Here is a 15,201-nt window from a genome sequence, read left to right as displayed (position 1 = left end):
TCTTCCCTGGTCCTCCCAGGGAAGCTCACAGTGGATTGACTGCTGCACTCCCCTCAGAGACCCTGCTCTGGACTCACTTTGGAACCTCAAAGAATGCTTTTTGGGAGCTACAGGATCTATCTAATTCATAAAAGTGATAGTAGCAGCTCAGGGTATGTATGCATTCTATCTAAACTCAAGTTCTGTGCTTGAATCACCGTGCAGAGCACCTCGTCCAGGGCCATCCTGTCTGCAGCCAGAGTCCAAACAGTGCTCTGGATTCACTGCCCTCAAATGTGTCCATAAAATATTCGGACATTTGGGTATCCCTCCAAAGAATGTTGAGAAAAATAAGTCATAACCCTAAACATGGACTGGGAAATCAAGTAAATTGGGAAGAAGGTAGGTCTGCAATGAAAAACAGTAACCTGGCTACCATCTGGGGGTGACGAGGCTCTGGTTCTCCTGTGGGGTGAGTCCCCAGGAGGGCGTCCCTAGGAGGGTGTCTGGTGTCAAGGTGGCACTCTGGGGATCCAGCCTGCTTACCTTTCTTCAGGTCTTCCTCCGTGGGCATGGAGCCCTGGCACACATGGTAGGAGAGCAGCCTTTGCACTGCGTCACTGAGTGATCGGAACTGACTTTTATCAGGTGTCACTGTGTGGGTTTGGTCCCTCTGTAACTGCTGGAGAATGCTGTTAAAGAGAAATTACCAATGGCAGTGTTGAGTCATGTTAAGAAATCTAATCATCATGGTTATTTGCATGCAAAGACAATGAGAGACACAGGAATGTTATTATCCATAGTATAGCAGGTCTTTTTTCCCCTCAGCATTTTTTGTTTTTTTTTTTGCGGTACGCGGGCCTCTCACCGTTGTGACCTCTCTCGTTGCGGAGTACAGGCTCCGGACGCGCAGGCTCAGCGGCCATGGCTCTCGGGCCCAGCCGCTCCGCGGCATGTGGGATCTACCCGGACCAGGGCACGAACCCGTGTCCCCTGCATCGGCAGGAGGACTCTCAACCACTGCTCCACCAGGGAAGCCCTCCCCTCAGTTTTATACTTCATACGTCATGGTGGGTTTAGAGTTTAGTCTAACCACCAACACAGGGGACTCAAACTATGACCCTGGCCTCAAAAGCATGGTGTTCCCCCCAGCCATTCAAGTGTGGGCGCTCACACAGACCTTGGCAATGCCTGACCATTGGCCAGCTAAGCTTATGGTAATATTTCTGTTCTGAACATAGTAGTTTATTTTTTTTTATTTTTTGGACTAATAAACATCATTGATAGAACTTATTATAGACGGATAACCAAACAAAGTCTGTGTCTCAAAACCAGTGTTAAATCAATCTCAGCGTTGAGAGGAAGAAAAGGGGAGTCTAAAATCACGAGAAGTGCAGACATCCTCTAGGATCCCTGTCCTTCTGGATCCACACTCCCTTCAGGGTCTTCATCATCGTAAATGTTCTCTGCCATTTGACAAGCTTGCATGATATTGTCTTCTGATACAGAACAAATCATCCAAGGTTCATTGGGATTTCAGGAGAAATCAGATATCTTGGCAGTGTGACCACCATGAATAAACAACAACTCTGCTGGCCCATCTTCTGCATCTTCCAGGGATTGTTCCTCTCCAATTTTACTTAAATCCCAGACATTCAGTCTGTGATCAGTACCACTGGAAGCCAAAATAGTCTCATTGTGAGGCAACCACTGAACCTGGAATATTTCATCCTTATGTGATTCAAAGGAATGCAACTTAAGTTTCAGATTTCTCAGATCCCACAAGGCAACAGTCTTGTCAGCTGATCCTGTGGCAAGAAGGAACTCACTATAAGGACTGAAAGAAAGGCAGTTCACTTCAGCAGTGTGAGTACCAACTGCGTGGCTTGGTTGGACATAGGACTTTATTAAACCTTGCTTCTCCTCAGAGACCCTCAGGCCAATCAAAGGGTATGTGGTTGCTAAAAAGACAAAGAACTATTCTCCTTAAGAACAAAAGGGTGAACAGTAGGCTCAAACTACATTTGAGATATATATAGATATAGATATGTATATATATATATATTCCAAAGTATACTTTAAAAAATATGTAGTATCATAACCTGACTGTTGTTGTACATTTGTTGAAGGTTAGGAACCTAGAAAAATGTTCAAAATGGGTCATTTCCGAAGGTAACTCACAAAGCTCCTTTAGTTAGCTGTTTTGCAGCAGGCCTCTTTTGTCCTCCCGAATGACTATCCACCTAAAGACAAAACACACCTCTTATTATTCTCTTTTGTAGAAAAAATAAGCAAAATACAGTTATACATGAAGGTCACTATGTTTCCAATATTTTCAAATCCTTATCAAGAGCAGACTCTAAGCATGTAGCATTTGCTGTAATTTGCCAGCGTTGAAAAATGAAACAAAGAAATCCATAGACCCATGTAGCGAAGCTGCACTGTGTCAAGATTATAGAAAGCTGTACTATCAGTTCCTTGGAAGGACTTAGCTGTACTCTAAAGCCTGAATTCCCAACTCCCTCTACAAAGCTTCATTATATTTTTGAAGAAATATATTTTAAGTAACAACTCCATAAACATCTGAAAATTCAGTAGACGGTCCTTAATTCATCCTCTCAGTGGTAAATAAGGGAGCAAACACGTCTGAGCTCCTGTCACATACAGTCCAGGTGTGTGACCTAGCAGGGCATTTCTTGGATCACGGTAAGGAACAAATACACCTTACATCAGTACCAGAGAACTGAATCAGATCCTTCACTGAGTATTCCAGGCAGGCCCAGACTACCACAGATTTCATTAAGCTATTATAAGTTTGATGGAGAAGAGACTAAGGGCTTAGAAAACTGAAAACAAATTTTTTTTTCTTCTTTTTCAGACAAGTATGGGTTAAAAGACCATAGGGACTGACTGCTTCATACACTCCTGCAGGAAAAAAAAAAATCTCTAGTATAACTAAGAGGAACAGATTCACTTTTGATATCATTCAACAGTAAACTACATTTTTTGAGTGCCTACGATGTGTTGGCTGCTGGTATACTATTAATTCATGAGGAAATGAAAGAACTGTAAACATGTGAGAAATAGAACAGACACATTCATCCTATAAACATTAACATTACAAGGCATGGCTCTCGGGGAAGGTCTTCAGTGAGCACTTTTGTGGGCACACAGGGTGACAAGGCTGACTGTGCAGATGATGCCAGACAGCCACTAGCAAATAGGAGGTGATGTGACCACATCTTCTGTCAATCATGCTGAACATTGAGAAGAAGCTATGCAAACCGTTTTCTACCTGCACAACTGGCTGGCCAGGAGATGATCCAACGACTTTTTCCTGCTGTGGCTGTGTGGTTCCTAAGGACACCGGTATAACTTTGCTTCCAGAATCCTGTCCTATTAGAATGAACACATGAGACAACGTTCAACAGAAACAGTAAATCAGGCCCATTGTGTAACCCCTAGAGTCCGATGTACACAGATTACTGAACATTCTGAAAGGGATTTGTTTATCATGGGTGCTGGCTGTGAGGAGGGAGAGCAGGAAGTACATTTATCTACCAAAGCTCTAAAGACAGAGGTAAGGATTATTAAAGCTTATTTAGGTAATAAATAGAAACAAACACATAAACAAATGGTAATAAATAAAAGCTGTCAATGCTACAGTTTCAAATTATCTAAGGTCTAAGGAATAGGCCTCAAAGCAGTGATCTGTGAGTATTACAGAACCCCCAAATACTCACAACTTAAGAAAGGGAGGCCCAAATAGGGGACTGGTTAGGAGTGTTCATGCTATCATCTTTTCTAGTACTTATTGAGCAGTGCGGGTGTTCAAAGCTTTAGAAGAAATGGAAGACATGGCCCATGATATTTTTTGTTTTTGACTGGGGTGGGGGAGTGGGGGGGGAGATTCTAAATATACAAATACAGGAGAGTCACAAAGTCGCACGTGCCATGTAATACTAGGTTTCATTGTTTCTAAGCAGCACATTTTTTTCACATAATTTAATGTGTTGTAATTTAAATAGAAGTGCTTTTCTTTTCCTCATTAGTATATAAGATACTACAGATGCAACACGGTACATTATTTGGGTGGAAAGGATACGGAAAGAAGGAAGGATCAGAGCGGAGGTGAGGCTGAGGGGAAGAGATGCAGGATGAGGGATGCGTGAAGAGTGTCCCCTGGTGCTGGGAGGACTGGGACAGACTAAGGAGAGCTCACAACAGGGGCTCCTGACCTGGCAGTGCTGTGCTCAAGAGGCCTGGGATGGGTGCTTGTCTCAGGCCATCTGCAGTCTTGGAAGCAGAAATGGGGGAAGTCTGATTCAAACTTTTTTTTTGAGCCTGTGAAAAAACATTGCCAAGATGGAAAAATTAATTTCATGATAAAAGCTATAATAGATCACTTAAAGTGCCAACCAAGTCTGTTAATGAGTCTCCCGCCATCACCTTCGGTTTAGCTTACAAAAGTTTAAAAACATTATTCTCCTATCACATTGGGAGAACTGCAAAGAGTACCCTTTAAAGTCTACAAGCCTGCTGAATTTTCTTGACGCCATGCAGGAGGGATGACTGATCCCAGCTGAGCTGATTGATAGCTGCTGCTTTCTCACTCCTGGAACTCCTGTGTTCATGGTGCTCAGATGCAAAGCTGAGCCTGAAACAAGTCTCTACCCCCAACCGTTTCTAACCTCAGTAATGCAATATCACGCCTGCAAGGATTATGACCCTGAGTACCAGTTCCTATGTGGGGTCTGCAGGGATGCTGAGCACCCGGTCAGGGCCCAAGCACCAACCCCAAATCTACTGTCAACATTCGCTGTCCACTGTGTGGATGATCTAAAGGAAATCTCACCTCTGCCGTCTGGGATGTCTCTAGTTCATGTCCTGATAACCTCAGGTGCCATGTAATTGGGAAATGTAAATTCAACTGAATATTAGTCTGAGCAAAATATTATTAGAAAAATTAATCTAATGTTTAAACTGTTGTGTGCTTCTTTTCTATTAATAAGGAAGATGAACTGGATGATGTTTAAGGACTAACAAATTCCTTTTAGCTCTATAATGCATTTAAAGTAAGATGATAAAGGGTTTCTAAACTAATCCCAAATTTTAATCCTTTATGTCATTACTATTTCACAGTGCAGTAAGTTTTCAGTTTTTCCTTCAGTTTTTTTTTTTTTTTTTTTTTTTTTTGGTATGTGGGCCTCTCACTGTTGTGGCCTCTCCCATTGTGGAGCACAGGCTCCGGACGAGCAGGCTCAGCGGCCATGGCTCACGGGCCCAGCCGCTCCACGGCATGTGGGCTCTTCCCAGACCGGGGCACGAACCCGTATCCCCTGCATCGGCAGGCGGACTCTCAACCACTGCGCCACCAGGGAAGCCCTTCCTTCAGTTTTATATTTTGTATATACCAGCAGATGATTTAGAGTTTAGTTTAACCATCTCCATGGGTGATGACCTGTGACCTCGGCCTAAGCAAAATGTTCCCACCAACATGTGGCCGCTCACACAGACCTTGGCAATACCTGGCCGTTAGCCAACTAAACTCATGTTAATATTTCTGTTCTAAACAATGAATTATTCTAAACAATGAATTATCTATTTGGTCCTTTTTTCTAATACAGAAATGGAGATGGATTTGACATCAACCAAGAAAGACTGGAGCAGGTCACCACAAAGTTGGAAACAGTCACTTTGCTCATCCTTCCATTAGCAGGGAAGGTCGGACCTGCATCTCTTAGTGAGAACACCATGGGGGAAAATCTCCCGGTCTTCACAGCATTTGCCCTAGAACATAACTCCACACTTTCCTACTGTAGGGAAGCTCTTCACAAGAAGGACACCCATGTTGTGAGGAGGCCTGGGGTGAACAGTGAGCACAGGCCTTCCTCACAAATATTTCCAAGGGACGAACACTAAGGGCCACCTTGACCTAGTGGATAGCGTTCCGGGCTTTCACTGCCATGGCCCGGGTTCAATCCTTGGTCGGGGAACTGAGATCCCACAAGCCACTCGGTGCAGCCAAAAAGTAAATAAATAAAAATAAAACCAAGGGCCACCTTGAATAAAAAAACAAACAGGTAAAAGTTGGAAAAACGTGGTCTAACAGGGCAAGGCTATATTCTTGATGGGGCTCTGAAATAACGAGATCAACAGATGAATAGATGAACCGGAATGAATATGTTCAAATGACCAAAATCCTCATAGCAGTGTTGCCGGGACACAACATTTTTGGAATTTCTTTCAATATGCCTAGTTCACATGAAACAGAAGAGTGTCATCCTAATTGCTTAAGAGCACACAAGTGCTCCTCCTCTACTGACACACTCTTCCTGATCCGTTTCATCCACTCCCACTGCTTCCATCACGATATATATGCTGGTCAATCCCACTTCAGCTCACAATTCACTCTCTGCTTCAGCACATGTAGCTGTTGCCCATACGACTTGGTTGTCCCAGAGGTACCTCAACCTTGACAAACAACCTAAATTGAACTCAGAACTTCCCTTCAAATCATGATTTCTTCCCATGTTCTCTATTTCGGTGAACCTGGGTGTCACTGCCAGAAACTTCTGTGTCACCCTTATTCCTCCACTATAGCCAATCAATCAGAAGTTCTATCTAACCTGCCTCAAATCCATTCACTCCTCTCCATTTCTTCTGCCACTAGGCTCAAGTGGGTCTGCACTATTTCATGTTTACGTTACGACACTGGCTCCTGAGCCCGGCATCAGGGTCCTGTAGCGTTTAGGGCTCGCTTACCCTTCCCACCTAAATCTTCACATCTCACTTGAACTTGTTTTCCTTCTCCTGCAGAGCCACGTTCTCTTCTCTCCGCAAGGCTTTGCACTTGCTGATTCCACTGGCTGAACATTCTTTACTCAGACCCTCTCTTGCTGGATAACTTCCTTCTCCCAGAGTAGGGCTCGGTCAGAAACCACTATTTCGTGAAAACCTGCTCAAACCATCCCATCTTGGTGAGAGGATCCTTTTCGGAGCCTGGCGCCCTGGGCTGCTTCCACCAGAGCACTTAGAATACTGTCTTGTGGCTGTCGGCTTATCTGCTGCCTCCTGCTCTGCAAAAGACTGTTGCATCCCTGGGACTTGGCCCAGGGCTGGCCCCGGCAGCTACTGATACACTGTTGAACGAACGAATCAGTGAAGGAAATATTGTACCTGGTGGGCAGTATAAATAAAAAGTGCAGAGGGGAGATCAGTGGAGGGTCCGAAAAAGGCTTCATTCTTTTAGGGGCTTTGGGTGCCCCGAGGGAGGAGAAGCATCTAGGCCAGATAGGGAAGGACATTCAGTGAATGCCCATCAGCAAAGGCTTGAGGCTCACGATGAGTCTGGCCTGTTCAGGGAGCCATGAGGGGTCCTGCCTGGCTGACCTGGAGCAGTTCAGCTTGAGAACCTTAGCGGCCAGGCTGGGGGTTGGTACTTCCTCCTGTGCAATGGGAAGCTCCCAGATGATTTGGTTCAGGAAGGTTTAGGAAGATAAATGTGGTGGAAGCCAGACTTTAGGGAGAGTCTGAAGGCAGATTAATCACCCAGACAATTGTTACAGCTGTCTAATTACAGTACAAATGGGCCTTGGAAAACATCTACCCAGCGGTCCATTCTTCCTCGTTTGCACTTCAGAATCACTTGGGGAGCTTTTGAAAAAATGCTGCTGCCTAGAACCTTTAACCTAGACCATTTAAATCAGAATTTATGAAGGTGAGCCCCAAGCATCCATATTTTTACAAAGCTCCCCAGATGATTCTATTGCATTGCTAGGGTCCCTCATTTTCAGGAGAAAACTAGGGCTCAGAATGTAAGATAGGAACTTAGATCACAAAACCAGTCACTGGCAGAGGAGGACCTGCAAGTGAGCTCTGACTCCTATTCCAACTCTTGTTTTCCCCATTATACTGCCGTCCCTCTTAAAGTCTAGCTCAGGGTATAGATGTCGAAAAGAGAGAAATGGGAAAAAGCAGTGTGGTAGAGACAGCTAGCTGGTGGAGTCTGCCTTCACAGCAATTTGCCCATGCTCTGAACCTCCATCTCCTTGACTGTGAAATGGGAACAGTAATGCTACTTGTAGCCCCAAAGTAAGGATTAGAAAAAATACAGATAGCCCCTGCACGTACCAGTTGTTAATAATATGATCATTATTTTCATTATTATTGGGAAGAATGGATATAAGACATTCAAAGAAGAATTTGTAGGATTTGTAACTTATTAAAGGTACAGAGGAGGAGGAAAAAACAAGAACATCTAGATTATGAAGTCTGGGTGTCTGAAAATACAGTGCCTCCACAGTAAGGTAGGCAGGCTGAGCTGGATGGGGAAAGGAATTAGGGAAGGGCAGGGCAGGCTGGAGACTTCAGTGGTAATCGCTTTGGAAATCTCACACGGCAAAGCGCTGCAAAGCACCAATAGGTGCTGCTCTCAAGGAATTTAAAATCTACTAAAACTTTTAGTGATCTAAAGAGATTTGGACTTAAAATAATTTGTTTACTTTTGTTTGATAGGCTAAACTCTTGCAAACTGCCTTCTTTGTCACTAACTTTTGAAATATTAATCCATTTAAAAGAAAGTTTAAATCCTGTAAATGACTCTCTGCATTAAGAGATTTAAATTCACAGGGCTCCTTAGAGACATGGCTGATTCTAGGTCTGTGGCAAGGTAATCACAAGACATGCCTAACAATATCTTGTGCTTCAAAGTGCTCAGAGGAGGTGGGGATGTGTCAGAAGTGTAGAAGTCAGCTTAAGCAGGCCTCCACTGACCAAACTTGGACAATGTAAGCATCAAGAAGAATAATGAGAGCAATAAATTGCAACGTTAACTTTAAAGAGAATACATGGCCTTTTGGAGACATACACTAAAAAACTACAGATGAACTTATATGTCTGGTTTAGCTTCAGAGTAATACTGGGCAGGGGAGACTGAGTGGGGTATGGATGAAACAGGAATAGCCATGAGCTGATAGGCACTGGAGCTGATTGAGCATGGCGGCTCATTATACTAACTTGTCTTTGATCGTGTTTAAAATTCCCTGTAATAAAGTTTTTAAATTAATGCAAAAAAACAACTATGATTTCATAGTGTTAAACACACACACACTGTGAGAAGAAAAAGCTCCTTTTTATGGAAGAATCCCAGTCAATAACAGTAGATAGGATAATATAACTAGAAAATCATTTTGCAACCACTAATGCAATATATACCAATGGAGTCAAATCACTGGGTGAGAGGCCGGGAAACAGGAGAGTCACATGGTCCCAAAGCACCATCCTAGAGATCATTTCTTCCTTATATGGGAACACGATACTTTTGAAATACCTTGAGGAGAAACCTGGCAGGGGGCCACCGTAACCAAGTGATCACATCGGAATCACCCATAATGGGAAAAATCAACATTATGTGCCAACCATTTAGCCAGAATCTAATCATGAGGAAACAATCAGATGACACACTGAGGGCCACCCTACCAGACAACTGATCCAGGCTGCTGTAGCCTAAAGAGATGTGACAATAAGTGAAATCAGTGCTCTCTGCTTTCTAGAGTGAGGCATTGTCATAAAGGACATTACTGGGTCAACTGGAAGAAATCTGATATAATGTTATTATGTTAATGTTAAGTTTCTTGGGGGTGATAGTAATACTGAGATTGTGTTGAAGAAGGTCTTTGCTCTTGGGAGACACCTGCTGAAGAATTTGGGGGTCAAGGGTCATACCATTTGCAACTTACTTTCAAAAGGGTCAGAGAAAATGTGTGTGTGTGTGTGTGTGTGTGTGTGTGTGTGTGTGTGTGTGTGTGTGTGTTTAGAGAGAGACACACAGAGACACACACAGAGCAAATGTTGCAAAACATAAACAACTGGTGAATCTAGGTGAATAGGTTCACGGTACTCTTCCAACTTTTCTGTGGTTCTGAAAGTTTTCATAATGGAAAATGTGGGGTGGGGACTTAAGTTCGCCCTTCAAGAAGCTGGTTACATTGGTTGCCTGCAGGCAACTGCGTGCCTGGGGAACAGGAGGAAGGAAATTTTTCACTGTAGTATACACCTTTCTGTACCTTTTGAATTCTGAACCAAAGAAGTGTATTATCTATACCAAAAATAAAGTTTATATTTAAAAACTCATTGTTCTCTAATATTAATGCTTTATAGTATCAAAACTTGACATATTAAATTTCTCCAAATAGATAAACACTGTAGGCCCCTGATAATGGTATTTTTGTTCATTACAATGTTCTATAAAGTAATTTATACAGAAATTGTAAAAAGAGTCACTGTAAATGTCTCTGGATGTCCTAGGAGTTTAAATGTTAGATGACACCTCAGCACTATTTTTCCAACTTGTGTTGCCTCCGAGGCTGTGTCTTCCTTACTCCAAAACACCTGATGCTTTAATTGTTCTGGAAAACCTGCAGCAGAACACACAGGACATGATGCAACTGATCTAGTTCCCAATACTCTTTGGCATTAAAAGTCACAAAAATTACTTTGGAGCTGCCAGTATAGGCTTCTTGTTACCTTTGGACAGTTGAAACTTCGGGGAGTCAGAAAGACAGATTTTTTTTTTCCCCCCATTGAAAAAAAAAAAAAAGAAAAAGAAAGGAAATGACCATGCTGTGGCTGATTATGTATAATTGATTATAATAAACATAAAGCAGATCAATAGATATAGATATAAAGTAATCCTCAAGTTCTATAATTAAGTAAAAACAGGTATGGTGTGTTGCAGAGATAAGTATATATGTGACATTTGTGCTGTATATGCAGAGGACATATCTGGGGGAAGAGAAAGAACCTAGAAACAGTGGTGGCCTCTGGAAGAGGAAGACTTACTTTTCATTCTGAACTATTTTGGAACTGTTTCTAATGATTACCAATGGCATGTTTTCGTTATTTTTGAAAAATGCATCAATATGTTGATAAATGCTGTCCAGGTATCACCTCCTCTACATAGGGTACGTTTTTAAAACTAGAAGAAAACAAGAGTATCTGTAATTCCACCACCCAGAGAACTGCTGTTAAGGGAGCAGAACATTTCCTCCTAATCAAGTTTCTGGATGTTTTGTAAGCAAGAGGGTTTTCTATTTTCTAGTTCACCATATTGTCTTTAGAGAAAACAAACTGCTTATTAAATATTTTACAGTTAAATGTGCATTTTAAATATTTCACATTTAAATGTACACTTAAAATGACTTTGTAAGCCTTCCCCCAAATCTTTAATTATTTTTCAAAAACATTTAAAATGGCTACATAATACTTCGTTATATCCAATAATCCTCCTACTATTGGAAAATTATTATATTGGGTTTAGAAAGCTTTTTTGCACCCAAAGTATAGAAGAATATCTATCTATAGTATGCTATATTTGAGTAAGAAAGGAGGGGAAATAAGAAAATATATATGTATCTGCTTATCTGTGTGAAAAAAACCAGAGGATAAATAAAGGAGAAACTCGGGCTTCCCTGGTGGCACAGTGGTTGACAGTCCACCTGCCGATGCAGGGGACACGGGTTCGTGCCCCAGTCCGGGAAGATCCCACATGCCGCGGAGCGGATGGGCCCGTGAGCCATGGCCGCTGAGCCTGTGCGTCCGGAGCCTCTGCTCCGCAATGGGAGAGGCCACAACAGTGAGAGGCCCACGTACCGCAAAGAAAAAAAAAAAAAAAAAAAAAAAAAAAAAAAGGAGAAACTAATGATATTGCTGAAAATAGGGGATGGATGAGAACTGGCAGGAAAGGATGGAGGGAGGGTTGGGAGCAGGGAGAAAGGCCAGGGAGGAGGGAGACTGCCCGGCACACTTTCTGCATAGCCCTGACTTTTGGGACCATGCTAATGGTTCACTCATTCAAAAGAAATTAAATAGATAAAATCAACAAGGGTAGTGGGAAAAGAATTCTAAAATGAAACACAAACAGAAACAAGCAAAAGTATAGTTCAAAAGAATAGCATAACCATACCAAGGGAGGAAAAAAAAGTACTAACTCTAGTAACTTTTGAATACAGTATTTTTTTTTTTTAATTTTTATTGGAGTATAGTTGATTTACAATGTTGTGGTATTTTCAGGTGTTGAACACAGTATTTTGACTATACACCTTTAGGTTAAAGAAAGAATGTAAACCAATACTGAAGTCTGAAGTAGGTTTGTTTTTCACAGTGCTATGAATTAGCAATTCTAAAACTATTTTCTTTGTTTTCTAGGATTGGGCAAATAAGCAAATATATTGTGGGGCAGGCTTTCTCACTGTTAGAAAAGAGAGCTACAAATATGGAAAAGGAGACTTGAATAATGAACCTGGTGGTACTGGATTAGAATTGAAAGTATCAGTATGAACTCATGGTTTTTAATATAGATAGATAGCTATAGATGTTGTGTATGTGTAAATACATATAAGTCCCAGCTGAGACAACCTCAACAGCAATGGATATGTAGTGCTCAGATCTTGGCTTCTAAATATTGTTCTCCACTAGAAGGAACAAGGTCCCTCAAGTGGTTGATTCCAGGGCAGGGGCAGGGAAAGTGAAAGACGAACGTGGAACATCATGTTTTGCCAGAAATTAAAGGAAGTGCCCAAAGCACGATGGAAACATGTCAGAAGGACCAGCAGCCAATTTGGAGGGGTGCCCAATGGCATCAAAGCAATTTGAGCATCAAAATAAATGATTGTAACAGTTTTTAACACATTAAATAAAATAAGAATCTATGTGTCCATACTGGCATAAGTAAAAGGGGGAGACAGAAAAACTCTTCCTTAGAGTAGAATGCCAACAATTAACGTAGAATGAACAATGGAATTAGAAAGTCTCTATTTGGTGACTGTCACAGTAACAGCTGATTTAGTAATAGCTGATTCAGTCAGGAATTATCAATGAAAGCTTAAACTAGTGTGTTCAAGTTTGACAAGAAATTGGATATCTACATAATCTCAGTGTAACTCCCCGAAGAAACTTATTAACTATGCATCAGACACCACATGAAACAGACACCATCTTAAGCAAGTGTTCAAAGTTAACATCACCAGGAATGCGACAAGTTCACATCGTGAGGACACATCCATCACCTCTGTGGCAATCCTACCAAAAATGTATAATCTGAATCTAATCATGAGGAAACAACAGAGAAACCCAAATTGAGGGACACTCTACAAAACAATTGGTTTGACTCTTCAAAAAAATCAAGGTCAGGCTTCCCTGGTGGTACAGTGCTTAAGAATCTGCCTGCCAAGGCAGGGGTCACGGGTTCGAGCCCTGGTCCAGGAAGATCCCACATGCCGCGGAGCAACTAAGCCCGTGCACCACAACTACTGAGCCTGTGCTCTAGAGCCTGAGAGCCACAACTACTGAGCCCACATGCCACAAGTACTGGAGCCCACGTGCCCCAACTACTGAAGCCCACGCGCCTAGAGCCCGTGCTCCGCAGCAAGAGAAGCCACTGTAATGAGGAGCCTGCGCACCGCAGTGAAGAGTAGCCCCCACTTGCCACAACTAGAGAAAGCCTGCGCACAGCAACGAAGACCCAACACACCCAAAAATCAACCAATCAATCAATCAATCAATCAAGGTCATGAAAGACAGCAAGATGAAGAAACTGTTTCCAGGACTTCCCTGGCGGTCCAGTGGTTAAGACTCCACGCTTCCACTGCAGGGGGCGTGGGTTCGATCCCTAGTTGGGGAAATAAGATCCTGCATGCCGTGCGGTGTGGCCAAAACTTAAAAAAAAGAAAGAAAGAAAAAAAAACCTGTTTCCGATTTAAAGACATGACAACAGAATTAGGCAGTGATCCCGGGTTGGATCCTAGACCATAAAAACAAAACAAAATATAATTTACTCTCTCTTGCTGTAAGGGACATTATTGGGAAAATGGACTAAATCAGAATAAGGTCTGTAGATTAGATGATAATACTGTAATAATGCTGTTTTTCTTGGTTTTGATGACTGTACTGTGGTAATGTAGGGGTATGTCCCTGTTCTTAAGAGATACACACTGAAGTCTGAAGTATGTAGGGGTCAAGAGGCATCATGCCTGCAATTTACTCTCAAAACTATGTGTGTGTGTGTGTGTGTGTGTGTGTGTGTGTGTTCGTGTGTGTATGTGTGTGTGTGTGAAAGAGAGAGAGAAGGATAAAACAAATGGGGTAAAAAGTTAACATCTGGGGAATCTTGGTGAAGGGTATATGAGAATTCTTTACACTAGTCTCGAAACTTTAACTTTTCTATAAGCCTGACATTACTTCAAAACACAAAGACACACACACACCTTTGACACCAAAAGTAATACAATGAACAGCCTTGATCATAAATAATCTTTGTTTCCTTAGGATTCTTAGTGGAATTACTAAGTCAAAGGTATACAGTCTTAAAAATATTGATATACATGGTAGAGAGAAGTTTTTGAATTCTTCTAAACGTGGAGAAGAAAGGGAGGGAAAATGGAGGAGTAAGGAGGGTAGACCACCGGCAGGGGGTTGGTGGGGAATTGGGTATGGAGCTGGAACTACAGAACATGCTAAGAATGAGTGAGAACCAAAAGCCAGAGGAGTTCAAAGATTGGCAGACGGGGTGAAGGACCAAAGCTGATGACCCTTTGAAATGCTTTTCAGAAACATAATCCTTAACAGATTGCCCACAGTCATTTACCGGCACAATGCTCTGGTAAGAGTAGGCTCAGGTACTTGGTCAAATCCATTGCCCTGGATCCCTCCCTCTATATGCATCCCTCTGTGCAGGCCAGTTACCCACTGCTGAGTCTCACTGGGTCCCTGAGCCTTTCCAGTTGGCACCCAAGAAACAGCTGTGACCTCTCTACCCAGTCCATCCAAAACAAGCTTTCCTTTTAAATGCCTATAATACATTCCATCAAGTATATGTCTTAATATTGGCTCTTATTAAGTATTTGTCATTTGCCAGGGACTATGCTAAGTGCTTTATATAGATTATCTCATTTAATTCTCCCAGTAATTCCATGGGATGGTAGTATTATTATGTCCACTTTATTGATGAAAAAACTTAACCTCTAGAGAGGTTAGTTAAGGTAAGACTTGCTCCACGTCATTAAGCTTAGATTCAAATGCATGAGTCTCCACTCTAAACCACAACACTATCCTGGATAAAACATTTTAGTTAAGAAGAAAAATGGCAATCAATAGTAAGTTGAACATCTTAAGATAATAAACTGGGAGCCTAGGATGAAATTTATATTCTACCAATACTCATTC

The 15,201-nt window shown here is 42.1% G+C and overlaps 1 protein-coding gene across 1 annotated transcript in view; it reads right to left on the bottom strand.

The window, feature by feature from the left end:
- BICRAL (BICRA like chromatin remodeling complex associated protein) overlaps positions 1-15,201 on the bottom strand; it is a 31,405-nt gene that overhangs the window by 9,376 nt on the left and 6,828 nt on the right. Inside the window, exons 6-9 of the mRNA XM_007458222.1 lie at positions 4,218-4,323; positions 3,275-3,375; positions 2,161-2,222; positions 526-671 (exon numbers count right to left, since the gene is read on the bottom strand). Coding sequence (XP_007458284.1) covers positions 526-671; positions 2,161-2,222; positions 3,275-3,375; positions 4,218-4,323 — 415 coding nt within the window. The remainder of the gene's footprint in view (positions 1-525; positions 672-2,160; positions 2,223-3,274; positions 3,376-4,217; positions 4,324-15,201) is intronic.

Source organism: Lipotes vexillifer, unplaced genomic scaffold (genome assembly GCF_000442215.2).
Source record: "Lipotes vexillifer unplaced genomic scaffold, Lipotes_vexillifer_v1.1 scaffold4, whole genome shotgun sequence".
Lineage (NCBI taxonomy): Eukaryota > Metazoa > Chordata > Mammalia > Artiodactyla > Lipotidae > Lipotes > Lipotes vexillifer.
Note: the sequence above shows the minus strand (reverse complement) of the source record. Positions and strands in the feature narration are given on the sequence as shown.